Raw genomic sequence first — 27893 nt, forward strand, 5'->3', positions numbered from 1 at the left:
GTAGTTCCACGTTGCCTCCAATATTAGGAGGAGGTGGAGGTCGGGACACCGCCCTGTTGCTCAGAAGGTCCCATTACACTGGATGTTTATCTTGATGGTCTTTCAATGAAACGGACATGTTATACAACTTCCATCATATATTTAACTCATGGTTCGATCTTGTGAATCAAAACGTTTTATCCAGCATTCATCTTCCTTATGAAGTTAATTTTAGTTCTCCCAGTGTGATTAAAATAGGTAGAAGGGTATGCTAGGGAATATATTACTTTTACTTTGTTTACTGTCATTTGTGCCAAACAGACCGACCCCTCAAACAGTAACAGACACTTCAAGATTCAATATTCAAAATGTTTATTGTTACGTGTCACAAGAGAAAAAGGCATTTCTCTGTGCAATGAAATTCTTTCTTTGCTGTCCACCCACAGATGCTGATTAATATATACAATAGAAATAGAACATAAATACAAATAGTACAAATAAATATACGAAGACAGAAAGGGAGACAAAATATGAAGATTTGAAACAGAGATGTATGCAAAAGAGCTATAGCTTTATATGCTGGCTTAATATGTAGGATGACCTGATGTGCAAAAAAAATGATCATCACTGTCAAAAATAGGTCAGCTGTTCTGATGGCAGTGGGGAAGAAGGAGTTGTTGAGTCTGGATGTTCTGGATTTCACACTTCTGAACCTCCGCTCCGAGGGCAGAAGTGTGAACAGTCCGTGTTGGGGGTGTGTGGGGTCTTAGAGGATGGAGGCAACTCTCCTCTGTACTCTGCGATGGTAGATGCTCTGCAGAGAGGGCAATGGAGTCATGATGATCTTCTCCACAGTTGTTATCACTCTCCGCAGGCGTTTGCGGTCCATAGCAGTAGTGCTGCCGTACCATGCAGTGATGCAGCTGGTCACTGTGCTCTTCAAGAGCCTGCTGTCGACCAAGAACCTGCTGAGGATCTTGGCCAACATACCAAATTTCCTCAGCCTCCTCAGGAAATACAGCCGCTGCTGAGCCTTCTTGACCAGCTGTGTGGTCTTCAGTGACCAGGGGAAACCCAAAGGCAGTTCAATCTCAGACTCATTGATGTGTTACCTATTTATCTTTCAGAGGCTCATCTGGTCCTCATTAAACGTCCAGAGCTCTGCTGCTGTTGTACCCACATTCTCACTTCCCCTTCACTTCTAAGAAGAAACGAAGAACCACATTGTATCAGGGCACTAATGCATATCACCTTTGTTCTAGCTGCTAATGCTAATGGTCACTGCAGTAGTATCACCATGTTTTATTGTTGACACCAAGGTTTTCTGGTGTAGAAAGAGTTTTTTGAATTTGAACCTCTTTCCGTGTGTCTACAAACATCATCATGAACACTGTTTTCTAATAATAAACTATATGCACAGAAGAGCTAAAGTACTGCAAACACTTATCTCTACTAACAGACTTCACACCTTTAACTTCCTCTCTCCTATTTTTGATCAAGATATCTTCAACTTCTGTACAGTCCTTAAAAACTACAAGTGAGAAGAAAACAAGTGAGTCTGCAATTCACATGAAATCTACACTGTTAGACATTTTATTGTATTTTTACATTAACTTACTGGCAACACTATTGCCAGTAAGTTACTGTAATTACTGATCTACAGTATCTTTACTGTTGTGATGTTTTACAGTTCAACCACTTTACTGTAAACATATATTACAGTATAACAGCTTTACTGTAAATGTTGTTTGTGGTAATGCAGCTTTACTGTAAACGTGGTTTACAGTTAGAAAGACTTACCGTGATTAAGTTTTATAGTATCACTGTACTGCAAATGTGGTTTATGGTATAACACTGTAATTGTGTACAGTATAATTTGTGTAGACTGTAATTATGTTTTACAGCATATAAAATAATATTAACATTCATATTCAATATAAGAACATTTACAAAAAACAATATAATTCAATAAAGTAGTCTCAGAATAGTGAATTAAACCAACATTTATTGTTGATAATTTTTTTTTAACAAGAAAAACATTTTTCAACTGAATAAAAACAATGTCAATAACCAAAATAAATAGAAGCGTACATGAAAACTACACAGTCCTTCACCTTTCTGTGTCTGATTTTTTTAAGGAAAACAGTTTTTCATTCCACTAAAAACAGGACAAACCCACCAGCATGAACATTAAATAAACTATTACAATTGTAAAACAAAAATCATTTACAAAATGTAATAATTATCAGTGGGTCCCAGGAAATAGAATGTGACATGGGATTTAGATTTCCGTTACCAGGATGGTCAGGTTCAGCGTAGTCTTTATCACCACCTGTCAAAGACACATCATCAATATTCATGTTTGCTCAGGTTATTCACTTGTTCACATCTGTCTGAGATCATTCATACTGTTGTATGGATGTGTGTACAGTATGTATATAATTATCAGCTATGTAAAAAATATTATCATCTCTGTATTCTTACCTAGTTGGAAGTCCTCCATTCAAACTCAGAGAGCCGCTGGAGGAAGGTGGTGATCCGAGGGCTGATGCTTGTAACCTTCCTCTTTACGACACGACCTGTCTTGCAGCTTGTACCAAGTTTTGCAGGGCATTTTGTTCCCATGTCTGGATTGATCCTCACAAAGAACCTTTTAACGGAAAAAAGGCTGCTTTAATTTCAAAATTAAAACATACATTACAGCAATCACCTATATGTTTCTGCAACTGTAGTCAAGCTATCACATATATTTCATTCTTAAATGGTGTAAGCTTTAATGGTGTAAAGTATTTACCTCTGTATCATCTCCAGTGTGATGGACGCTGACTCCTGATACTCAAGGTTGAAAACGTAGTATGACGCAAAGAAGACAGCAAGGGTGCTGGCAAAGTCATGCATCTGCTCAGGCTCATAAAATACCTTGCCCTCCAAACTGATCATCCAGCGGCTTGCAGACATGAAATTATTCCCTAAAAACAGACAAGAGTCCAATAAGACAATGTGCTCACCCTTACAAATAAGGTTTCCACAAGAATGCTGGATAGCAGGCCTCACACTGTACAAAAATAGAATCCACATGGTTTGCTGCTATTTCTCTTATTATTTATTATGTAATGAAAATTATGATCAATTACAGGAAAAAACTGCCTAATGTTTTGGCATGTTAGGCTGTTTTTTCCTGTTGGTCATTGTGTATAATAAATAATAAGAGAAACAGCAGCAAACTGTGTGTATTCTATTTTTATACAATATAAAACAGACAAACCCCTGTTAAGTAAGTTGTTGTGGGTACAAATACCACAATAATTACATAGATTTTTTACAAAAATATTACAAGAGGATTGAAACTATTTACTTACCAAGCGCTATTACCCTTGGTGTGATGGGTAAGGTCATCTCTCTCTCAACAGACATCTTGGTGGAAAAAGCCTTTAAAACACAAAAGGAACTGATTTGAATGATGATACCCAAAATCATTGAAATATTTTTCCTTTGTTTATGTTGACAGTATTGAGAGTGCATGTGTAAAATTTTAAATATAATTACGTCAGCCAAGATGAAGATTGAGTCCTCTTTTTCTTGGAAGTACTTCATCAGAAGAAGGATGGCTGCTGTGGCGATCTGGTTGTGGTTCAGCTTTGCACTGTCGCACTCACGTAGCAGATGTTCAATCTCCTTGTTCCACTGAAGTCTCTGGCCTTGAAAGAAGTTCAAAATTCTCCTTCCTTTCGTAAGAAGGGCTTCACTGAGACGTGTCTCTACCTCAATATCTGTGAGTGTGTGGAAGTGAGTGCAGAGGCCTCTTTTAGTAAAAAGAAATGGCCAATGCTCTTGAACCTCACATAAGGTGGGGGCAGGCCAAGAATTAAGCATGTGCCTCTGGTAAATATAAGTCAAAGACATATAAGTATTTACATCTGTTGTTTCAATTGCTTGAGGACCTGCTGATCTGAAGACAGTTGACATAGTCTGTCTTTTTGTCTCCAAAGTTTCAGTCGTTTCTCCTTCTGGTAGGGTTGTGGGTTGCCAGTTGATGCAACCATAGCTATCAAGTTCAGATCTCCCCCTTTTGATGGCAACATCACCCTCATTGTTTTCCCTGGTAGACCTTTTCCTTGGCTCCCGGATTCTGCTGCTGACATTGTCTCTATTTACATGTTCAACTCTTGTTTTAAGCTGTTTGAGTAGGGAATAATAACCACAGCCTAATTGCTCACCTTCTGCAGTCTTATCTGCAAAGGTAGCGGGATACTTAGATACAATAGCTCTAGCTACCTCCCCACAAGCAGCTCTGTTAGGGTTGGGGCAGTGTACTCGCATTCCTTCTACAACAGTCCTAATCATTATTCTCCTGTCTTCTGGGTGAGCCATTCCACCAGATGCCAAGGCCTGTGAAAGTCTTGTTGGCATCTTCTCCCAGGGAACTGAAAAATTGCTGATCCAGGAGGTGTTGCTTACATTTGGTTGTGTGGAAGGGAGTTGACCTGATGCTTGTGCAGAACAGAGTGAATTACCCTGTAGTGGCACTTGCACAGTTGTTGAGCAGGTGGTTTCAGGTTCCTTTGGGTTGTTTGAAGAGCCAGACTCCACTTGGTCGTCGATATTCACACACACACACATAAACACAGCAGAACAATTCCACATTAACTATGTACAGATGGGTTTTTTGGAGTATTTATTGAGTAATACTCTTATATGAGACACAAAAGCAAGAGTGTTGGAGAAATAATACCAATGGCAATGAAAGCTAGTTTTAGTTTTGAAAGCTAGATTTTTTTATGAACTATGAATTGAAAAATAAAGTACAATTTCAAAATAACTCTCAAAATAACTAATTTACAATTATTTTCAAGAACTGCTATGGACATGCTGAAATCCATCAAGAATACACTGTATTGTGCTCGCTGGCAACAGCATCTTGGCTTGCATTTTCAGGTAGAAAAGAGCCAAATTATGTAAAAATGTCTCTTGTTGATTATCACACTCCTCTAGATGATCACATGGAGTTGGAGTCAGATTCTCCTCAGAAGGCTGAGTACAGTCTATATTTTCGGGGAGAGTTGACACCTGAGTTGTTATCACTGGCTTATGTTTCCTGGATAAATGTGTGGCAAAAGATGAGCGCACTCTGAAATGTTTGTGGCAGTCATCATAAGGACAGACAACTTTCTTGCCATCTTTAATATGAAATCTCAAGTGAGTGCATAATGCTGAAAAATTCTCTGCCACATAGAAACATGCCTCAACTCCACAAGCAAGATTTCCTTTAAAATGGGTGTGTTTAGTCTGAGCCCTGCGATAGCGGTGGTTCCTGTGCATATGGGATCTGAATGCAGAAAATGTTCGATAGGAAGAAGGACATTGCTCTATTCCACATGTGAATCGATAATTAGCTGTGTGCTGATGTTTCTTCGTACGATAACAAAATTGTCTTAATTCTGAACTACAAACACCACAAAATTTACACCTGTACATGGCTGCATGTGTCTGAATTTGACTTAACTTTTAATTTGCAAAGAGCATGGCAACAACACAACAGTGACTGAAAAACATCTCAATCTATTATCTGTTTGTTCTATTATTAAAGAAGGGATCTACATTGCTTGGTTTGTATCAAAAAATGGGAAAAAGTTAAAAGAAAAACTATCTATAGATCAATGTTATTAACTTAAACCATGCAGACCCTGAAACACTGGAGGAAAAATTTTGGAGGGTCTGTCAAGCTGACGTTAAACCCCTTAACAATGGCACTGCAACTAACTGCGACTAATTTACAGACCACTACACTGTCTTGCTTTTTAAATGGAACCTATGAAACAATAAACCACAGTTCAGATTAGAGCAGGCTAACCTGCATCAGAAACTTCAAAACTGGGTTAGATTGTTTTAGCAGTCTTTAAATTTCAAAAAAAATGTTGTCTACCTTTATTCTCACTAAATATGTCTTTTTACCTGCTGTTTTGTCTTGTCTCTCAAAGAACTGAGGCTACATCACACTGTCAGCCGGCCAGCAAGGGCAGGAGGACAGCAATGCACCACACTGGGCGGGAAAAGACAGAGAGACAATTGTTAATTTAATGTTGCATTTATTTAACCCTTGAAAAATATATTTACATAAGTAAATAAAAGAAAAAAAACACACAACCCATCTTTTCCAGAATAATTCAACTAATTGCTCTTTTGACCAACCTAACACAGACGTTACATGGTTTTCCTATGAAAAAGACCCTGGAAGACATTGTATTAAAGGAAAAAAAACATGCACTCCTTCCCACTTAAAAAAATAATAAATATTAAACTTAGGTTGGAGTTCCTGGCGCCACCAACCTAATGTTATATTAACTTTTTAATGTTGTGTACTGCAGCTCACACAAAATTAAATAAAGCAGGCTAACCTACATGAGCAAGCTCAAAACTGGATAAGATTGTTTTAGCAGTCTCTAAATTTCCAAAAAAAAGTTGTCTTTCTTTATTCTCATTAAATGTGTATTTTTACCTGCTGCTTTGTCCTGTCTTTCAAAGAGCTGAAGCTAAATGTCCCACTGTTAGCGTGGCCAGCTTCTCATAGAACAGAAGCCAGGAGGACAATGCACCACACTCGGCGGGAAAAAGACAAAGACTGTCGTTGCGCCTGTGTTCCTCGCCCCTCCCCGTGGAAAATATATATCTAAATATATATTTAAATAAGAAAAGAAAAAAACACACACAACCTATTTTTTCCAGAATAATTCAGCTAATGTGCTATTTCGACCAAGCTAACACCGATTTTAAGCCCCCCCACACACAAAAAATATATATGCTCTTAAAAATTAATAAACGAGTATGTTAGGTAGGAGAGTCCTTTGCATTACCTTATGACGTCCCGTTTGCAGTTTCCACACAGAGGTCCAACAATAACGAGGTGCAAAATCTTTTGTCCTCTCGAGCATATCGTAACGAAGAGTTAACAAAGTTGGCCTGTCTTTCCTCTCCTGTCAATCACTGGATCACAGGTCATGTCAGTCAGGATATGGAGTGGTGGTTGGTAGAGGTAGGTGGGTGGGCGGGGCCAGCATGCATTCAGTGTGTGTTTCACTAAGTTGGGTTGACTAGTTCCCAGAAGAGTTCTGTACATGTTGCACGTTCAGTAAATGAGCAGTTCAGTTACTGCTCGACTGAGAAGCCTCCGCCAAATTATTACAATATTCTCCACTGACTGAAGTTCGCCTTTCTGCGTCTTTTTTAAATAACTTTATTCACTACTTGTCACAAGTACAAAATTACACAAAAACAGACAGCAGCAACAACCTAAGTGAAATCCAACAACAGAATAGTGGCAAGTAAAGAAATTAACAAAAGGAAGTGTGAATCTTGTTCAGGGTTAATCAGAGATAAGTGATGGAGATGCAGCAATGTGAATTCTGCTTTTTTTATTTGTAGTTAACCTTATAGTCTTTACATATGAATGGAAGTCAATTAAGAAAACACAGAATTTTGGGAGAGATTTGGAGAACCTTGCTTTATAAAATTTCCCTACAAGGAGGCCTTTCTGCATTCTTTTCCCTCTCCCCAGGAGCAGCTGTCACTTGAATTGATCTCTATGGCAACGCAGTGGCAAGCACACATTTGCAGCAGCTGTGCATGTGCATACAACTTCATGCAGCAGATTAGATGATCAGAATTCTTGAACCTTACACACAGGCAAGTCCCCTAAAAAGTCAAAACCATAATACTTTCACTGGTATCATACTGACAAATGGCATAGGTTGGAGGAAAATCTGGAAATGGTTGGCAGTGAAAGAGTTAAAATGTAATGCACTATTGCAACCAACCACTGAAAGAGTAAAAATACACAAACAGTATGATGAACCATTCAAATCACATAATACAGTAGCACTACTGCTAATGTATTAACGGTAGGTATAACTACTACCGCAATTTTAAAAAATACAGTAAGTAAATGTAAATAACCTTAATATACCCATAATGCAAAGCAAATTACAGTAATTAACTGTAGAAATGTTTTCAGGTAAGTTACTGGGCATTTTGTGGTATTTTACTGTGAAAAATACAGCAAAGGTTAACAGTGTAGAAGTAAAAATAATATAAGAGAAAGAGGGAGGTTATCGAGCTGCATTAAATAAATTAATTCAGCTGGACACAGGGGAGACAAGTGTTACTCCTTTATTCTTCCTTTAACTGAGACAGTCATGATGAACTTTGTGACTTTAGCTGACTCTTGGAAACTAAAGTTGAAACTTAAACTTGTGTTGTATTTAAAATAAACTTCACATTATAAACATAACACTCATATTCATAACATATTTGATGTTTCACATTTCTCTCTCTCTTTTTCTCAACAGGAACAACTGAGCAACATCAAACTGTTCAAACTGTTACAGCTGGATGTGGACATGATGTTACTCTGCCTTGTAACACCTCGTTACAAGGTCAGCATAACTGTAACAGTACTACCTGGATCTTCAGTGATCCAAGCAGCTCAGTATCACTCTTTGAACTTGGGCAGAATAAAGAAGTCAAACCTGAATCAGACAGACTGAGTCTTTCTGCAGACTGTTCTCTGGTTATAAAGAAGGTCACAGATCAGGATGTTGGTTGTTACACCTGCAGACAGTTCAAAACAGCAACAGGATCACAAGAAGGTCCAGACTTTACGATTGATCTGTCTGTTATTAACAGTGAGTATTTACATCTTAATGTTTTCAGCTCAAACTGTCCTGTTAGAACAACAAACTGAAACACCACAATAATTATGATCACAGTGATGAAGTTCATTTTTCTATTGTTGCTTTTCTCTTACAATATCTCCATCTTCACCAGTGTGTGTACATGAGAACAATGATAAAGCATCTTGAACAGCTCTGTGTTGACATATGAACACTGTAGACTCACAGTTGAGTGTCTGTATGAAGATAAAGAGAACATATCCTCAGACAGGAGACATCATCAAAAATGAGACTTTTTAGACTGTTAAACATCTCACCACTGTTTCCTCTCTGTTGTTGTTAACTTACTTTCAAGTCTTATCTTACTGTCAGTGTCTTTAATGTTGTTATTGCATTTTTCTTTAGGTGAAGATGTGAAAATGACAACAAAATCAACAAAATCCCCAATTAAACCCACATTAAAAATAACAAACATGTGGACAATGAAAGAAGAAGTAAAGACATCAGAAGGAACGGTGACAATAGCGTCAAATACTCCATCAGCAGGTAGAGACTGAATCATTTACTCAAGCCTAAAGTCAGTGGCGGTCCTAGCCTGTTTGGCGCCCTGGGCGAACACTCCCTCTGCCCCCCCCCCCCCCCCCACACACACACACAAAACATATTAAGGGTTGTACATTAACATAAAGCTGTTGTACACACACACATATGAAGAGAGAGAGAGAGAGTATGCATAGTATGCAAACAGCTACCAAACAGCCATCATAATTCGTCATACAATGAGAACAGGACAAATCAACAATTAACAATGACTAATTAATATTAAAATCTGTAACATAATGTATTGTTTGGAGTTTAGTCTGTTACTGTTACTATTTTTACCATTTCTTCTTGGAGCAGCTGTAATCCACATTATTTCCTTAGGGATTAATAAAGTATTCTGATTCTGATTGTTTCAGGATGACCTGCCTTTATCCAATCACACATCTGCTTACCTGTATCTTTTGCTCGTTTCTCCTCCTCTTCTTTTCTCTTTTATATAAACTGAGGACCTGATGGCTTTGAACTTTTCTTGTCCATCTTTCATTGGTTTGAATTTTGCACTCCAGTATGAACACAAATCCACCAACCCGAGGATCACCACAACATAACCTAACAGACCTACACCTTAGTTCACAGATTTGCTTTGTCTAAGGTGTATTTCTGAGATTTCACACAACCCAGGATTCAAATCATGAATACATGATGGACTTGGATTTACAACACTATAAATGAAATGTGCTCTATTTGGAAGCAGCAGGCCCCCTCCCCTTTCGACGGGTTATGTGTGAGACTTTAAATCATCAAACTGTAAATTTTAAATTGTTATTGATCCCTTTACCCCGAGTCCTAAAGTGTATATTTATTTTCTTACTCTTCTTATATTCATTGTTTGTTTACTTGCACTGCTGTAACTGGAGCCTCATCGTCTCGTCTCTCTATATACTGGACTGTATGTAGCGGAGATGACAATAAAGTTTACTTTGACTTCAGCAGCGAGCAGGTGCACCGAGGGCTCTGGCGCTCACTTTTCGTGTATAGAATTTTGAAAAAACATCGGTGCAAATTATAAGTCTGTATCATGATGTCTGGTGTTTTTTTGTTTTGTTTTTATTTTGTTTTATTTTGCGAGTTGGTTATTAGATGCTGCTGTCAGAGAATCCCCTGCTGCCCTGCCCTCTCCTCCCTGCGCCGCAAGCAGCAGGCGCACCTCGCAAACGGAGGGCGCCCTTACTCCCAGCAAATGGGCGATAGAGAACCGATCGGTGCCTGTACCATTCCCAAAATGCGCTGGCTGACGTCGGGGCAGCATGAGTACGAGTGTTAGAGAGTTATCTCTGGGATGCTGGGATGATAGCTCCCTCAGGACTTAAACTCCGGTCAGAGAGTGGGGCACAGAGAGTGATGTCCGGATATACTTTAATGGAAGTTAACAGCAGCTCAACAGTACAGCAGTAGGCATACTTAACGAATGTGGGAGGGATGGACAGACGTGTGTGGTTATTTGCACAGGAACGCACACGGCTGGAGATCGCTATTCCCCCGCACTCATGGAGAAAAACATGCCTAGTGCTCCTCCGACTCGTGATACGGCAGGACCGTCGTAAAAGCATGTGACGTCATCACCGCAGCAAACAGTAAGAACAAAGTGGAACTTATCGGCAGAAATTAACATTGCACTCATAGCGATGCGATTGAAATATAAGGAGACTTTCGGACACAGCCGCCCCCAAATTTAAGTAGTAAATTTGCTCTTCAACCGAAAGTCTAAGCATCATTGGGTTTCCAATCCTCATCATCCTCCCAGGCTGAGAGTCTGACCAATCTGGCAACTGGTCGAAGATATGTCTGTCCCTTGATTGTCACCTCAGCAGCTCTCACCCGACCATCTGGCCCTGGACAGGCCTTGACCACCTTTCCAATAGGCCACTGCGCTCGCGGTAGTTGTGAGTCAACCACCATAACCACTTGTCCTGTGGTTAAGTTGTCAGTTTCCCCCTGCCATCTTTGTCTCCTCTGAAGATCCGGCAGATAGTGACGCAGGAAGTTGGACCAAAAATGGTCCGCCAGAATCTGACTATGGCGCCATCGCCGTCTTCCCAGCATCTCACTCGAAGCATAAATCACCTGGGGGAGTGACGCATCTCGTCGCCCCATTAGCAATAAGTTGGGTGTGACTGGATCCGGATCCACTACATCCGAAGAGACATACCCGAGAGGCTTTGCATTAATGATCCCTTCCACCTCGATCAGCACAGTTTGCAAAACTGCCTCTGTAACCGTATTACCTCCCAACACCACTTGAAGAGCTGTCTTCACAGATCTTATCTCCCGTTCCCAAGTACCTCCAAAATGGGGGGAACCTGGTGGATTAAACCGGAACTCAATCCTCTGCTCCGCCAGCTGCTCTTTAATGGGGGCTTCAAGAGCTGAGAAACTAGACCGCAGTTCGGTCTCTCCTCCCCTGAAGTTGGTACCACAGTCAGATAGGATCTCATATGGCTTTCCCCGGCGTGCAATAAACCGACGCAGAGCCATGAGAAAGGCATCGGTATCTATGCTGTCCAACAGGTCAAGATGCACACAGCTCGTAGTCATGCATTTGAATATGATACCCCAACGCTTTTCGGTGCGCCGTCCTACTTTGATGTTGTAAGGGCCGAAGCAGTCGACTCCAGTGGACCAAAAGGGTGGTTTGTATAGGCGTAGCCTCGCGGGGGGTAGATCTGCCATCCGAGGAATATCAGGACTGGCTCGCCACCTTCGACACTCACCACAGCTGTGCTGGTGCCGCTTGATTGCCTCCCTTCCTCGGAGAATCCAATATTTTCTCCTCATCTCCCCGAACACTCGTTCTGGCCCAGGGTGCAACAGCTGCTCATCATATTGTCTGATCAGTAGTTTAGTCACCGGATGCTGCGGGTCAAGGACTATGGGGTGCATGGCATCCAAGTCCAGACCTTCTGCTCTTCTGAGTCTTCCCCCAACTCTTATCAGCCCAATAGCCGGGTCATACTCCGGAGCAAGTGTTAGCAGGCGACTCTGCTTATGAATTGCCTTACCAGCAGCCAGGGCCTGTAATTCCTCGGGGAAGCTATCACTTTGAGCTTGTTTCAGGAGATGCAGCTCAGCAGCTGATGCATCTGTAGCAGTCATGACATGGTTTTCGTGATCAGCAGCCGCCCCATGAAGGATCTGATGGGTAGCCTTAACCACTTCACTCCATTTGCCAAAATTGGAAATTGGCACCATTTGCTGTGGACTGCATGTGGTGGTGGTTCCACAGAATGCTGTTCCTCTCAGCTCCCCATCGTCTTCTTGACCTTCACCTTCATGGAGAGTTGGCCAGGTATCAGGGTTCGTTAAAAGGAAAGGTGGGCCCTGAGTCCAACGGTTTGGTTGACTCAGCTCGAGAAGGGTTTTCCCTCGCGTGAGGTCATCAGCCGGATTGTCCTTGGTGTTGACATATCTCCAACTTGACACCTCAGTAAGATCTTGTATTTCGGCAATCCTGGTACCAACAAAGACCTTATAGCGGCATGAATCAGATTGGATCCAGGTCAAAACTGTTGTTGAGTCGCTCCATAGAGTGATGTCACTGGGTTGAAAGGCCAGCTCGGTCTCCAGTACTCTAGCCAATTGGGCTCCGGCAAGAGCTGCACATAACTCCAAACGTGGCATAGAAATCTGTTTCCGGGGGCTTACTCTTGACCTCGCCATCATGAATGCCACGTGGACATCGCCTTGGGAGTCCTGTGTTCGCAGATAGGCTACTGCCCCATAGGCTCTTTCGGAGGCATCACAAAATATGTGAGCCCCTCTACCTGGTCTCCCGGCGTCTGCTCTTGGTGGGACATAGCATCTTGGTAATTCCACCTGTGGCAAGTACACTAGTTCCTTCTCCCACTGTGTCCATCTCTCTAGTAGGGCCGTAGGATGGATTTGTTCATCCCATCCAACTCCTGCCTTCCAAAGATCCTGAATTAGAACCTTTGCTCGAGTTGAGAAGGGTATGAGGAAGCCTAGAGGATCATATTGCGATGCCATCACCCGGTAAACATTTCTCAGTGTGGGCAGAGAGTACTCCACAAGTCGATGCCTGTATCCAAGGCGGTCAGTAAGACAGTTCCAACGAAGGCCCAGAGCTGGTTCTTCTGGGTCTTGGCTGTGCTGGGAGAGCCAAAGCTCTGTGCTGGCTGCTTTGGCTTCCACTGGCAGGTGCTCTACCACCGATGGAATGTTACTGGCCCATTGCCTGATCTCGAATCCTCCTTTGGCGAGTAACTCCCGCATCCGATCTATGAGAGTCTTAGCCTCCTCTGCAGATTGGAGACTATGCAAACAGTTATCGACATAGAAGGCCCTCTCCACCGTGCCCAAGATATCTTCATTACCCTGGCTGTTGTCCCTGACATGTCTTTGGAGGGCATAGGTGGCACAACAAGGACTGCACGTTGTACCAAAAGGCAGAACCTGCCACTCGTACACGCTTGGCTCCTCATCCTTCCTCATAGACCTCCATAGGAAGCGGAGCAGAGGTTTGTCCTCGGGCAGCAACCGAATTTGGTGGAACATTGCCTTGATGTCACCACTTATGGCCACAGTATGCTCCCTGAAGCGGAGGAGGACCCCAAGCAGTGAAGGTCCCAGAATTGGACCTGGAAGCAACTGGCTGTTGAGGCTTAGCCCATTGTATTGGTATGAGCAGTTGAATACAAGTCTAGCCTTGTTGTTGTGGTGAACTACATGGTGGGGTAGATACCATGACTCGCCCGAACAATCCACCTTCTCAGGTGATAGTTTCTCAACATAGCCTACCACCTCCAGTTTATGCACCTCCTGACAATAGGTTTCAGTCTGCCCTGGGTCTCTCGCTATCCGACGTTCAGTACTCCGTAACTGTGGTAGCAAGGCCAGCCTGGGTGCCCAGAGGCGAGGACTGTCTTTGCGACGGAGGAGGGGCGTTGCATATCTTATCACTCCCTCCACCTGCACTCTGGTTGTGCGCCGCTCAAGAGCTTCAAGTGCTTTCTGATCTTCCTTAGAACGTGTTGCGGTCTTCACATTTGTGTATGGGAGTACATCCGCCTTCCACAATCGTTCTACATGTTGAAGGAGATCATTGCTTGGAGACCCAGTAAAGAGACACTGTTGCTCTTCCCCAGCGAACTGGGCTAAGTTAGCTGGACCCTGCAGAGCCCATCCAAGGCGGGTACAGACTGCTAATGGACCCCCAGGAGGGCCAGACCGTACAGGTTTCGTTGGGACAAGCAGATGAGGGAAGTCTGAGCCAATAAGGACTAAAGGCTGCACCCTGTCGACAGGGGAAAGTGGGAGTCCCTGCAGGTGTGCATATTTTTGCATGAGTGCCTTAACTGGATAACTGTGCTCAGAGAGGCCCAGTTTGTCAGCAGTGAAGGCATGATGGATTTGGTATCTCACTTTAGGATCATGGGCAGGGGAAATCTCAAAGGAGACCGAGGCCCCTTGCAGGTGAATCACATCCTGACGAACGGTCCTTAAAGTGTCTCGGCTTCCTTCCCTAGATTGAGGTGCTGCACGGCTGGTGGTAGGATGATGGATCGTTCAGAACTGTCATCTAGTACAGCAAAGGTCTCTAATGAATACTCAGCATTGTACAGATACACCTTCAAAACCTTTAGCAGGACCTTATGAGGACGGTTTGGGTGATCAATGTAGATGGGGCAGTGCCAACCATCAGGACTTTCCTGGGCTCCTGTTGGCAAACCTCATGCAGCACTGTAAGATGTTGCTGTTTGCACGCTTTACAGGGTGCCTTCAGGGTGCACACATCAGGTGCGTGATTCCGTCCACAACGCCAACAACCCTTATCTTTGATCCACTCTGCAATTTGGGTGGTGGACAGTGTCTTAAATTTGGGGCAAAGATTAAGGTAGTGCTCACGAGTGTCACAGTATGGACAGTAAGGTTTTGGCTTAATCTTCCCTTTGATGGGAGGTATCCAATGACCTGGTTCCAGATGAGCTCCATCCCCCTTCCTGTTGTCTGTGTTGTAATACACAGTGGAAGGATATCTTTGGCTTTTCCTGCCTTTCTGACCTTGTTTGGTCTGGTCCTGAAACATGTCGGCTGCCCTACTAGATATGCGCTTGGCCTGCGACTTCACTTGGAGCCAGGCCGAAAAATCTGGCAGGGTATATGTCTTGTCAGTTCCAGTTCTCAGTATCCCACGACTGAGGCTGTACTCAACAAACCCATCTCTGTAGCTTGCTGGGAGCTTACTCAGTAACTTATCGACATGAGAGCCACATCGCAGTTCGTAGCCGTTTTCACCTTCCAGCGATCGAAGCATACCTACTAAAGCCTGCACATCCAGAGCAAAATTGTCGAAGGCTTCTGGGTCCCCCACCCGGATTTGGGGAGAGTTCAGGATAGATCCAAGCTCACTCTGTACGAGCTGACGAGGTTGACCATATTTGTCTTGGAGAGCCTGGAGTGCTGTAGTATATGGCAGGGGATCATGCATATATGCTTGTGCTAGTTTGTAAGCACTTGGTAATTTTAACTGCTCCAGAAGGATTTGATATTTGAACTGCTCTGTGAGATGAGTATGGCTGCCAAGCAGACTGTTCAGAGCCATCTTAAGAAGTGCAAAATCACTTTCCTTACCACTGGCGAAAGAAGGTAGTGCTGGCTTGGGGATCCCATACGAGCTGGCAATTAGCAGTTCCATCAAGTTGTTGCCATTGCTGTCAGTAGGTGGCAACGGTATCTCTGACCGTAAAGACGGCGCCGTGGGCCCACAGCCAGCTGGTCCGACTTTATCCCGCAGGCGGGACTGTAAATCAGGAAGTGGTAGAAACCGACTGGGTGTTGTGTATGGCACTGGAGGAAGCCATCCCTGGTGTTTCACCTTTCCAGGAGGCTGTGATTGTCGGTTAGGGATATTAAAGCTGTCCTCTGCTGCAGGTCGGAGAGTCTGAGTCGGGTAGGTAATAGGGGATTGATTTCCACCTAGTTGCTGACCATACTGATGACCAGCTGAGGGAGTATCCATAGCAGGACCGATATGTTGCGTTGGACACCCATGGAGAGGTTCAGATACTGGCTCCAGGTCAGCTGAGGAGCTAGTGGGATGTAAGGGCTGCGTATCTGGTACTGATGCATCCACTGGCAAGATCGAAGGTGGGAAAGCATTCACATAGCTGGTCATATTACGTCGCTGTCCATTATGTGCTGGCTGCTCCGACAGATTCACTTGGGAGTTTACTCCACTGCTGCAAGCCTGAAGGCCCGAGTCATACTCACAGTTATTTAAAGGTCTAGGTGGTGGCAGCCCATCTTCTTGATCACGAAGAAAAGCAGCAATGAGGGAAGCTTTCTTTAGTTCCATCTCCTTCTCTTTGAGTCGACGCTGCATTGATAAACGTCTGGTAATAGATTCTCTGGTGTGGTGAGCAGTACGTGCCTCTTCGTCTAATTGACGTCTTTGCCTTTCTTGCTGCATGTATAGTTCCTCCTTCTTACTGAGGGCTTCCCGGGCCTGAGCATCCAAGATTAAACACTGTTCCTCAGCTAGACTCTCTTCCATCATCTGCCGCTGCAATTCTGCTAGCTCCATGCCCTTCATCTTCTCTTCCAACATCGCTGTCTGCAAATCAGTTAGCCCTGCGATTATAGAGCCTCCCGAAGGTGAGTGTCCACTAGCCTGGGATCTAGGTTTGCTGCATTGAGAACCTGAGGCATGTGATCGTGAAGAGGTCGAGCGCTGCTTGGCAGAGCGCTGATCTGTAGCCATCCCTGCCTCTGCACCTGCTGTTGGTTTATCAGTGGATGTACCTGATTTGGGTTGATATTCAACTTCATAATCATCAAAGTAAGCCGGGAGATGTCTCTCTCGCTGAGTTTTCCGTCGCACGGATATGTCAGGGATATCCCGGTGCTGAAACTCCATGTTGTCCTCAGTGTAGCTATCTATCCGGCTCGAAGGACCACTTGTTAGAGAGTTATCTCTGGGATGCTGGGATGATAGCTCCCTCAGGACTTAAACTCCGGTCAGAGAGTGGGGCACAGAGAGTGATGTCCGGATATACTTTAATGGAAGTTAACAGCAGCTCAACAGTACAGCAGTAGGCATACTTAACGAATGTGGGAGGGATGGACAGACGTGTGTGGTTATTTGCACACGAACGCACACGGCTGGAGATCGCTATTCCCCCGCACTCATGGAGAAAAACATGCCTAGTGCTCCTCCGACTCGTGATACGGCAGGACCGTCGTAAAAGCATGTGACGTCATCACCGCAGCAAACAGTAAGAACAAAGTGGAACTTATCGGCAGAAATTAACATTGCACTCATAGCAATGCGATTGAAATATAAGGAGACTTTCGGACAACGAGCATATATTTTTTTGGCGATGCCGGTGATGCCGCCCCCACCACGATGCCGCCCCGGGCAACCGCCCGTGTCGCCCGTATTTAAAACCGCTACTGCCTAAAGTCTCCAGATTGACTCTGTGGTTTTGATGGAGAGTTTCTTTGGTTCAGTTTCATTTAACAACCTAAAATCTTTAATGGTTTGAGGTATTTACAGGGTTCCAGTGTTGCAAATCTTTAACAAAAACATTCTAAATTATTTGAAACTTGTATTGATAATAAGAAAGATTAGTGAGTGTTAGCTGATTTTTGTACTTTTTGTTGTTGGTTTTTATTTAGTATACTTTAATTAGAATTTAGAATAAATACTACAGCTAAAAAGTCCTCAGTCCAAAAACACATTCAATCGTCACCACTGTTAGAAAACTGACTGCTTTTATCACATTTTGAAATCTTTTTATTTTTGAACTTAACAAAAAGTTACAGTAAAAGTGTTTTTATTATTTTCAGATTTTCTGTATTTGTTGAGATGCATCATCGTGTCTGTGGGTTTAGCAGCTCTCTTAATATCTGTTATTACAGTCAACATGTGGATGAAAACTAAAGGTGAGAATATTCACAGATGAAACTTTTATACATAAAAAGCTTTGAGTTTTACTGTTTACTGTACTCTTTTTTTATTTTTATTTATTTTTAATTATTTTCAGGAAGCAAAACACAGATGGAGAAAACCACTGTGAGTTTGAACACTCAACAGTCCTCTCTAACTTTATAGATGTTACGACTGATCTTAATCACATGCAAATTTAAGTGTCCAGGTGCTCCTCCGGGATTGGTGCGTCCGGGTGGATGGCTGGCACCGATTGGCTGCGGACCGGGAGGCAGCAGATAAGAGGAGACCGCCGGCGACTGCTATTTGATTCATCCTCGGCCCAACCCGACCGGCAGACCATTCACTATGTCACTGTGTTATGTTACTCGATGTAAGAGCACGTAGGGGTGGACTGCCACAAAGAGCAAAATCTCTTTGTGGTATCTGTTCCTGTTTGACACGGTTGATATACAAAGATAGAACATAATGAAAGATAAGAATATACTGTGCTGACCATGTTCAACTGAAACTTAACTGTAATCATAAGGAATCTAAAAAACAATCACAAGAGTGAAAACATCAGACGAATGAGCAAAATAATATCACAAAGTATGAATATCTTTCTCGGTCTTGTGGGGGTGACCCAGTGTTTTGTGTTTTGAATCATTAATAGTCTTTGTTTTAATTATTATGTAGAATTTTTAGTCTGGTTTCTGCGCTCTTCCTGTGATCCATGTGTCCTTTGTCTCCCCTGTCAGTCATGTCTCCTTGTCTCAGTGTAAAGTCTGTGTCTTCTTGTTTGACTTTGACAGTCTTGTGTGCCGTGTTAGTTTTTTCCATTTTTCTTCTTCCGGGTCTTGTTGCGTGTGGTTTCTCCAGCTGTGTTTCCTCCTATGTCTCATTCCTTCGTTGCCTTTGTGTTTCTGTGTTTGTTGCTGGGTCGTCTGTGTTTCTCCTTCTGCTATTTCTATGTTTTCATTGGCCCTCCTCTCAGATTGTCATGTTTCATATTCAGGCTTTTGTCTCAGGTTTAGATTCTTTATATTTATTTCTATTTTTTCCCAGTTCAGGTTTTAGTTAGTTTTTCACAGTCCCTGATCGCCTTTTGTTTTTGGTGTTTTCTGCAGCCCACAATAAAGGCTCGCTTTTTGTTAAACATTCTCCTGCATCTCTGTGTCTGCATTTGGGTCCATATTCTCTCCTCTTCAGGCCATCTGCCTCATCAGACGTGTCAATATCAGAGAGAATCTAAAGTGTGTTGTGTTGTTTTCCACAGGAGCATAATGATGAGGGTGAAGATGGAGTGAACTATGAAAATATTGGAGACTCTTCTGCTTCTGTCAGACTCCACTGATCAACAACTCAAACATCATCTCATCACATAAATTAACCCATTGCTGTTGAAAACACTGTGTGTCTGTGTGACTGGGTCTTTGTCTGAGACTTTCTGAGCCTTGACCACTGTGGGACATGGTTATAGAAGGTGAGGGTTGCTCCTCCCTTCCACTCCCTTCTGGTCATTGCCCATGAGAACAGTCCTGAGCTCATGCTTGGATGGTTCTCACTCTTAAACGTTTGCCATGGGAGCTCTTTCTGGGCCTCCCTTGTCATTCGTTTCTCCTTCTACTTGTGTCAGCACACAGTTGTCATCTGGACATGTGGGCTTGGGTCTGCAGTACTCTTGGGGTGGAGGGCCCAACTAAACTGTGTGTTTCTCTTTCATATACACACACACATGCAAGATTGTGCATTTTTCTGAGGTGCTGTTTGTTTTTCGTATGTTTTTCTTACAGGTGCAACAAGTGGTGATCTGTTGAGTTGAACTATGTGTGCTGTGTCCTTTTGATTTTCTCTTTTCTCAATTTTTCTCTGTTTTTCTTTTTTCCCTTTCTCCTCTCAACCCATTCTTACCTCTCTCTACCTGTCAGCTCTGGTATTGATCAATTACACATAAGTTAATGTGAATAACAATGAAAATGAATAAATCAAGTAGAATAAAAAGAAAGACTAAGATAAGAAACCTATACAAAATTCATATAGCTCCTCTTGGCAAAGCAAATGTGTTGGTACAACAGAGCATTCAGATCATGTTTCTGATTGTGAATGCTGTCGGACAAGACAGGTTTAAAAAAGGAAACAAAAATTACATTTTGATTTTATCTCATATTTAGCTAAAACCTTTTTCATGTACATTTAGATTTATCTAACAAGTAAAATACCATACAACGATTATTTATCCTTTATTTAATTATAATAAACAGAATCTTTTATTTGTTTAAATTTGCTGTTGATGATTTTTATTAAAGGTTACCCACTGAGTTAAAAATGGCAGCTTATTTATTGCTGTTTACATTTTGTGTTATTTATTTGATTGTTAGTTTTCATACTTTATTTTTATTCCTGAGGTTAGTTTTAATGAGATTTACAAAAAGGAACAGATCTAATGATCCAAATTATAACTTCAGTTTCTAACTATTGCTTTTTTTTTGCTGCACAATAATAAGAATAAATGTAAATATGTTTGTGGACAACTTTGTGTGTTTTTAAACTCTCTCCATCTCACACCTCACACACACCTGATCCATCCACCACAGACCACAGTACAATCTACCGTCTATTATTGTCTCCAGTTTGACTTCCTCTTCTTTCATATTCAGTATTAAACTTTTACTCTGCTGGTTCGAACAGCTCTGTTTGTACTGAACTTGTATTATAACATTTCCAAACATGTGCAAACATCTGCTTTTATTGTTAATATTATTCTTCTGAATTATACTTACACAACATTAAAAAAAAAAAAATAAGGACCTGCTGTGTGTAGAAACTGCTGTGAATCCTAAAGACAGTTTAGTTTCCCGTTCATCGATGTGTTAACCATTTGTCTGTCAGAGGTTCATCTGGTCATCATGAAACCTCCAGAGCTCTGCTGCTGTTGTACCCACATTCTCACCAAAACACTTCCCCTTCACTTCTCAGAATGAATGACTTCAGAGGTTCAAAGAGAAACAAACAGGTCTCAGACCACTAACACATCTCATCTGTGTTCTTATCAAGCTGCTAACAGCGCTCACTGTGGCAGTGTTAGCATGTTTCATTGCAATCATTAAGACTCAGATTCTAGTGTATAAATAATTTGAGTCTTCACCCTATTTCATGTGTGCAGACAAACATCATCATAAACCTATTTTCTAATAAGAAACACAATGTACAGAAGAGCTGCATTAATGTAAACAGATACCTCATCTAACAGTCTTCACACATTTAACTTCCTGTATTCTTTTATTGAAGACATTTTCCACTGTTGAACAGTCCTTTAAAGGAAAAACAGGGGAGTTTGCGAAAGAGATTAAGTATAAAAGTTATTAAATGTTAAAAAGGATGTAGCAAATTTGATATCTACATTAAGACAGATGGTCAGATACAGATGAGTTCAGATCTGTATCATACAGATTCAGTAAGATGAGAGTAAAGGAGTGATGTCACTATGAGGAAGTGAGCAGGAAGTTGATGCTGTGTTCATCTCTGAGGGCAAGAACAGAGACTGAGAGAGACAGAGAAGCACGATGGCTGTATTCACATGGATTCAAATGTCTTCATTACTGATACTGATGCTTCAGTTTAAAGGTAAGTGTACATAGAAACACATTCAGTTAATAAACTGCATTATTATCACAAGTGTTACTTCTTTATTCTTCCTTTAACTGACACAGTCATGATTAACTTTTTGACTTGAGCTGATTCTTGGAAACTAAAGTTGAAACTTGTTTTGTGTTTAAAATAAACTTCACGTTATAAACATAACACTCATATTCATAACATATTTGATGTTTCACATTTTTCTCTCTTTTTCTCAACAGGAACAACTGAGCAACAACAAACTGTCACAGCTGGACGTGGACATGATGTTACTCTGCCTTGTAAAAATGTGATTCAAGATCAGCATAACTGTAACAGTACTACCTGGCTGTTTATTCATTCAAGCACCACAGTATCACTCTTTGAACTTGGGCAGAAAAAAGAAGTCAAACCTGAATCAGACAGACTGAGTCTTTCTGCAGACTGTTCACTGGTTATAAAGAAGGTCACAGATCAGGATGTTGGTCTTTACAACTGCAGACAGTTCAAAACAGCAACAGGATCACAAGAAGGTCCAGACTTTATGATTCATCTGTCTGTTATTAACAGTGAGTATTAATATATCAATTAATAAACTGCATTATTATCACAAGTGTTACTTCATTATTCTTCCTTTAACTGAGACAGTCATGATGTACTTTTAGACTTTATCTGACTCTTGGAAACGAAAGTTTAATTTTAAACTTGTGTTGTATTTAAAATAAACTTCACATTATAAACATAACACTCATATTCATAACATATTTGATGTTTTACATTTCTCTCTCTTTTTCTCAACAGGAACAACTGAGCAACAACAAACTGTCAGAGCTGAACATGGACGTGATGTTACTCTGCCTTGTAACACCTCGTTACAAGGTCAGCAGAACTGTAACAGTACTGTCTGGATCTTCAGTGATTCAAGCAGCTCAGTATCACTCTTTGAGTTTGGGCAGAATAAAGAAGCCAAACCTGAATCAGACAGACTGAGTCTTTCTGCAGACTGTTCTCTGGTTATAAAGAAGGTCACAGATCAGGATGTTGGTCGTTACACCTGCAGACAGTACAAAACAGCAACAGAATCACAAGAAGGTCCAGACTTTATGATTCATCTGTCTGTTATTAACAGTGAGTATTTACATCTTAATGTTTTCAGCTCAAACTGTCCTGTTAGAACAACAAACTGAAACACCACAATAATTATGATCACAGTGATGAAGTTCATTTTTTTATTGTTGCTTTTCTCTTACAATATCTCCATCTTCACCAGTGTGTGTACATGAGAACAATGATAAAGCATCTTGAACAGCTCTGTGTTGACATATGAACACTGTAGACTCACAGTTGAGTGTCTGTATGAAGATAAAGAGAACATATCCTCAGACAGGAGACATCATCAAAAATGAGACTTTTTAGACTGTTAAACATCTCACCACTGTTTCCTCTCTGTTGTTGTTAACTTACTTTCAAGTCTTTCCTTACTGTCAGTGTCTTTAATGTTGTTATTGTATTTCTTTTGGTGAAGATGTGACAACGACTAAATCAACAACAGTGAAGTCCACCACAAAAACATCATCGACAACAAAATCCACAACATCAACAATTAAACCAACCGTGAAAATAACAAACATATGGACAACAAGAGAGGAAGTAAAGACATCAGGAGGTAGAGACTGAATCTCTCTTTTTGGTTGTCTGGTTCTTAGACAACAAGTTTATTATGTGTGGAAAAATTCAATGTTTAACATGTTTTAATAATCTCTCCAGTTTGGTCAGGTTTTATCATCATTCCTGTGGGTTTAGTGACACTGTTAATCATTGTTGTGGTGATCATCAGATGGAAGAAAATTAAAGGTGAAAACATTCACAGATTAAAGTTTATGATAAGTTGACTCATAAGTAAACTCATCTTTTTTTCTCTTTTCAGAAAACAAAACACAAAGTGGCAACAACACGGTGAGTTCAAATTCAGCCATGTCATTTATATCATCATCTATTAACTCTATAGTTTCATACCAGATTGAGCCTATAATTGGTGATTAAATATTGGAATTTCAGGAGTGGGACCATGCCTCCAAACACGCTCCTTCTGGTTCTCATGTATATAGGTTCCCCCAGTTCTACAGGCTGCTCGTTCTCATTTACGTGCCCCATCCTCCCTCCCCTTTTCAATTCTTTAACTTCTTTACTTCTGTTTTGTACATGGGGATGTGCCAGGCCTGGGAGCCACCGCGAGGCCTTCCCCAAACCACTAAAATGCTGTCAAACCTAAAATTAGGGCATGGGCCCAGCTAGTTCAGTGACATAAAGTATCAAAGGTTCAAAGGAAGAAACAAGGACTGGGAAATACATTGAAAAATTGATTAAATATTCTTTAGATTAAATTTGTTGTTTACATTGAGCAGATTTTAAAAATAAAACTGTATTTTTTCAGGGACTGAGCTTAAACCCTGCAGATACTCAGTCTGGTCCAGGATCCAGTCAGAACACGGTGAGATCACACACTACTCCCAGTACAAAGTTAGTTTCAACAGAGAAGAGCAGAAACTATGATGTGATGAGGACCTGACGCTGAACTTACTTAAACAGATGTGAAACAGACTCATTATAAATCCACATATTACTGAGCAGTCATTGTGTTGTATTCACTGTGCAGGCTGATGCTGATGATGGTGTTTCCTACGTCTCCATCAGTTTCACCAAGAAGTCCAAGAATAAATCCAGGGTAAGAATTTGATATTCATACAGATGGTGTTAGTAATAACTTCATGATTTTCAAAGCTCCTGTCAGGTTATGTCTTTAAGACGTTTTTGTATTATTTTCTTAAAGTCCCGTGGTGATGATGATGGTGACACTGTGACCTACAGCACTGTGAAAGCATCCTCTTCACCTGCTGGAATTTCCCCTGATCCCAACAACCTCTACTCCACCATCAATTACCCAAAGAAATAGGATGGGTTAGAAAGACAACACTACCTCTATCTAACTAGATAGATAGATAGATAGATAGATAGATAGATAGATAGATAGATAGATAGATAGATAGATAGATAGATAGATAGATAGATAGATCAGCTTAATTATTAGTTTTGGTAACTCTTAGTCAAACATTAAGTTATGTGATTATGTTTACTTGAGAATACAAAGACCGCAGGATTACTTTTTCATACCACTGTATGTGCTCATAGATTCAGTGGATTACTTTGAACAAGGTGAACATTATTACGATGAATATTATTACATTGAATATTATTACATTAATATTCAAGGTTTCTTAAATCGATTTAGGTCATTTAAAAATTTTTTTTTAAGTAGAATATAAAAACAAGTAAACAAAAAACCAAACCAACACAAAACACAAAGTTACAAATAGTGTACTAGTGAAAATAACATGTCTGATTGCACATGCCTAGTTTGTGGGATTGATTTCAATGTTAACCAGAATCCTTAAATAGTAGTTACTGTTTCAGGGCTCTGGTGATGTGTCTTACTATGCCATGCTGACTTGCTTTCCACCTTCATGGTACAGTAAGAAGAATCTGAGCTTTTTAATGCATGCTAAACTTTTTGCTATAAATATACCAACACTGCAGCAGTGCTTTCAATGATATCCTGTGATTATATGAGTCAATACAGTTACATAAGTGTATGGGTAAAAGTACACTTTGGTCTATGCACAGACAAAGTATGTGATGGAACAGCATAGTTAGCAGGTGACACAGCAAATATTCAGACTCACATATGACAGTGTTAGATAAATGAAAATATTCTGCATGTTCATATAAATACATTAATGAAACACTGCACTAAGATTAACATTAAAAACTAGATCACAGTAGTGATCTCCCTACAACTGTTTAATTCTGGAGCAATTTGTACTAAAAACAGAACTGTGTAAATGTTAGACTTTTCATTAGGCTGACATTTAGTAGTAAGTAGTAAGTGTGAAGTATAAGTAAGCTGTTTTCTTTTCCAGTTTCATTAAGAAATTTATGATTACTCACTGATTGTACATTAACTTTATGGTTCTTTCCCCCCAGTTTCTTAAATTCTTATGGACAGTGAATTCAAGAAAGAAAAAAACAGCAAACAGACATTTGTCACCAGCTGTCTTCATGAGAAGTTCACAGAAAGAAGAAGTGCATGATATGTATGTGGTCAGCATTAGAGGGTTAAACCTCCACATCTCTGCATATCCTCACCAAACCACTTCCCCTTCACAAAAAAATACATACAAAAAAAGAGACAGGAAAGAAAAGGTTCAATGGGACCACCAATACATTTTAATGGGTTTTGTTGGTTGTTTTTGTGCAATACTCTTTCCTGGCATCGTTTTATTATACTCAATTGTATATAGCATTTGTATTCTATTTTATTCTATTGTATATAGTATTTTATTTTATTTTATTCTACTATGTACAGTTCTGCACAGTATCTTATTGATATCTTATTCCAGTGGGATTTTTTTTCTTCTAATTTTTCTATGTAACTTTGCACTGTCCACTGCTGTAACAAAACAAATTTCCCACGCGTGGGACTAATAAAGGTTATCTTATCTTATCTCATCTTATCTTTTTCCTAAATGCTAGCACTGGTGACATGTGCTGCACATTTCCTATTTTAACTTTTATGATGGAAAATATCTGCTCTATCTCAGTTATTGAGCAGGGAGAGGACATCAGTGACAGTAACTGATGTTTTATTACATAGTATGTTTTTTTAATTTTATTTTTTGCGGCCTGTCTGAGACCTCAGAGCACAGTATCAGCTAGCATTTAATGTTCTCTCCAGTTATCCTTCCTGTTCTTTCATCTCCAATTTTAAATATTTAATTAATGCTTTGAACAGTTTTGTTTGTACAGACCCTTTTCTAAATAATGCATGAATGGCTCTCCTTACATTTCAGCTGTTATATGATTGCAAATTATACTCAGACAGCATTAAAAAACAAGATAAAATGATCTAATATATGTTGAGAATTGTGTGAAACCTCAACATAGTGTATTCTCACGCTCATCAGTGTCTTTACCATCTGTCAGAGGTTCATCTGGTCATCATGAAACCTCCAGAGCTCTGCTGCTGCTGTACCCACATTCTCACCAAAACACTTCCGCTTCACTTCTCAGAAAACAACAACAACAAAAAATAAAAGACTTTAGAGGTCAACGAGGAACCAACAGGTCTCAAGCTACTAACACATCTCATTTAGTGCTCTTATCAGCAGTCACTGCTGCAGTATTACTATGTTTCATTGTGAACAGTTAAATCAAATTCTGAGATTGAATCTTGACCTGTTTTTATGTGTGCAGGCAAACATCATCATGAACCTGTTTTCTAAAAATAAACCAAAAAAACAGGAGACTTGGATTTATGCAAAGACTTATCTCAACTAACAGTTTTCACACATTTAACTTCTTCTATTCTATTGTTGGTGGATTCCAGCTTCATCTCCACAACATTACTGGCCTTGTGAGTCAGTTTATTGAGTCTGTTGGCATCTGTGACCTGTCACCTGATGCCCCAGCATGCAACAGCATAGAGGATGGCACTGACCACTGCAGACTCATAGAACATCCAGAGCATTGTCCGACAGATGTTGTAAGACCTCAGCTGCCTCAGAAAATTGAGACGACTCTGGCCCTTCCTGTAAAGTGCAATGGTGTTTTTAACCTAGTCCAGTTTATTGTCTATGTGTACTCTGAGGTATTTATAGTCCTCCACAATGTCCACATCGACCCCCTGGATTGAAACAGGGGTCAAGGGTTACCTAGTCTTCCTAAAATCCACAATTACACAATTACTTGGTCTTTGCCACGTTAAGCTGCAGATGATTCTGCTCGCACCACTTGACAAAGGAGTCGACCACAGCCCGGTACTCTGTCTCATCATCCCTGCTGATACATCCAACCACCACATCAGAAAACTTCTGAAGATGGCAGGTCTCTGTGCAGTTGTTGAAGTCTGTGGTGTAGAGGGTGAAGAGGAAGGGGGAGAGGACAGTCCCTTGTGGTGCCACTGTGTTGCTGATGACCTTGTCAGACACACAATGTGGAAGACGCACATATTGTGGTCTTCCTGTCAGGTAATCAACAATCCAGAGGCATCTATCTGCATCGCTGTTATCACCCAGGAGGGTCGGCCT

The 27893-nt window shown here is 40.9% G+C and overlaps 3 protein-coding genes and 1 long non-coding RNA gene across 6 annotated transcripts; 3 read left to right on the plus strand and 1 right to left on the minus strand.

The window, feature by feature from the left end:
* Positions 1–1964: 1964 nt before the first annotated feature.
* Positions 1965–7861, minus strand: LOC146502030 (uncharacterized). Of its 3 annotated transcripts, XM_085134282.1 has the most exons (6): positions 6831–7861; positions 5932–6019; positions 3339–4568; positions 2774–2948; positions 2464–2629; positions 1965–2311 (listed from the first exon to the last, which is right to left on the minus strand). In XM_085134282.1, exons 3-5 carry the CDS (start codon positions 4387–4389, stop codon positions 2464–2466), a joined length of 1392 nt encoding a protein of 463 aa, XP_084990408.1. In that variant the 5' UTR covers positions 4390–4568; positions 5932–6019; positions 6831–7861; the 3' UTR covers positions 1965–2311. The 3 variants fall into 3 exon arrangements, with proteins under 3 accessions (XP_084990408.1, XP_084990407.1, XP_084990406.1); XM_085134281.1 differs by lacking the exons at positions 5932–6019; positions 6831–7861 and having other exon boundaries at positions 3339–3408; positions 3526–4772; XM_085134280.1 differs by lacking the exons at positions 5932–6019; positions 6831–7861 and having other exon boundaries at positions 3339–4774.
* LOC146502031 (uncharacterized) lies at positions 4793–6125 on the plus strand. Its single transcript, XR_014869635.1, has 2 exons — positions 4793–5254; positions 5692–6125. It is a non-coding gene; the product is annotated as an uncharacterized LOC146502031 (long non-coding RNA).
* A 444-nt stretch (positions 7862–8305) lies between the features above and the next one.
* On the plus strand, positions 8306–18311 carry LOC146502032 (uncharacterized; the record flags this gene model as incomplete). The annotated part of the gene is made up of 4 exons (XM_085133307.1): positions 8306–8708; positions 8823–8923; positions 8966–9191; positions 18054–18311. Coding segments are annotated over 4 exons (846 nt in total), but the record flags the coding sequence as incomplete, so codon positions are not given.
* A 3266-nt stretch (positions 18312–21577) lies between these two features.
* LOC146502033 (uncharacterized) lies at positions 21578–27104 on the plus strand. Its single transcript, XM_085133308.1, has 10 exons — positions 21578–21759; positions 21993–22319; positions 22552–22878; positions 23044–23154; positions 23255–23416; positions 23518–23604; positions 23678–23706; positions 24185–24241; positions 24407–24475; positions 24581–27104. Exons 1-10 carry the CDS (start codon positions 21699–21701, stop codon positions 24701–24703), a joined length of 1353 nt encoding a protein of 450 aa, XP_084989434.1. The 5' UTR covers positions 21578–21698; the 3' UTR covers positions 24704–27104.
* The last annotated feature ends 789 nt before the right edge of the window (positions 27105–27893 follow it).

This window comes from Neolamprologus multifasciatus, chromosome 15 (assembly GCF_963576455.1).
Source record: "Neolamprologus multifasciatus chromosome 15, fNeoMul1.2, whole genome shotgun sequence".
NCBI classification, from domain to species: Eukaryota; Metazoa; Chordata; class Actinopteri; order Cichliformes; family Cichlidae; genus Neolamprologus; species Neolamprologus multifasciatus.

What these genes read in the sequence shown, in the direction of transcription:
- LOC146502030 (XM_085134280.1), bottom strand. Translation starts at nt 4,623, where the DNA reads ATGTGGAATTGTTCTGCTGTGTTTATGTGTGTGTGTGTGAATATCGAC. An exon ending in ACCAAGGGTAATAGCGCTTG is followed by an intron (nt 2,949 to 3,338) that starts GTAAGTAAATAG and finishes GTCTGTTTTTAG; the next exon opens with GGAATAATTTCATGTCTGCA. An exon ending in ACACTGGAGATGATACAGAG is followed by an intron (nt 2,630 to 2,773) that starts GTAAATACTTTA and finishes TTCCGTTAAAAG; the next exon opens with GTTCTTTGTGAGGATCAATC.
- LOC146502033 (XM_085133308.1), top strand. Translation starts at nt 21,699, where the DNA reads ATGGCTGTATTCACATGGATTCAAATGTCTTCATTACTGATACTGATG. An exon ending in TCATCTGTCTGTTATTAACA is followed by an intron (nt 22,320 to 22,551) that starts GTGAGTATTAAT and finishes TTTTCTCAACAG; the next exon opens with GAACAACTGAGCAACAACAA. An exon ending in CAGGATCCAGTCAGAACACG is followed by an intron (nt 24,242 to 24,406) that starts GTGAGATCACAC and finishes TTCACTGTGCAG; the next exon opens with GCTGATGCTGATGATGGTGT.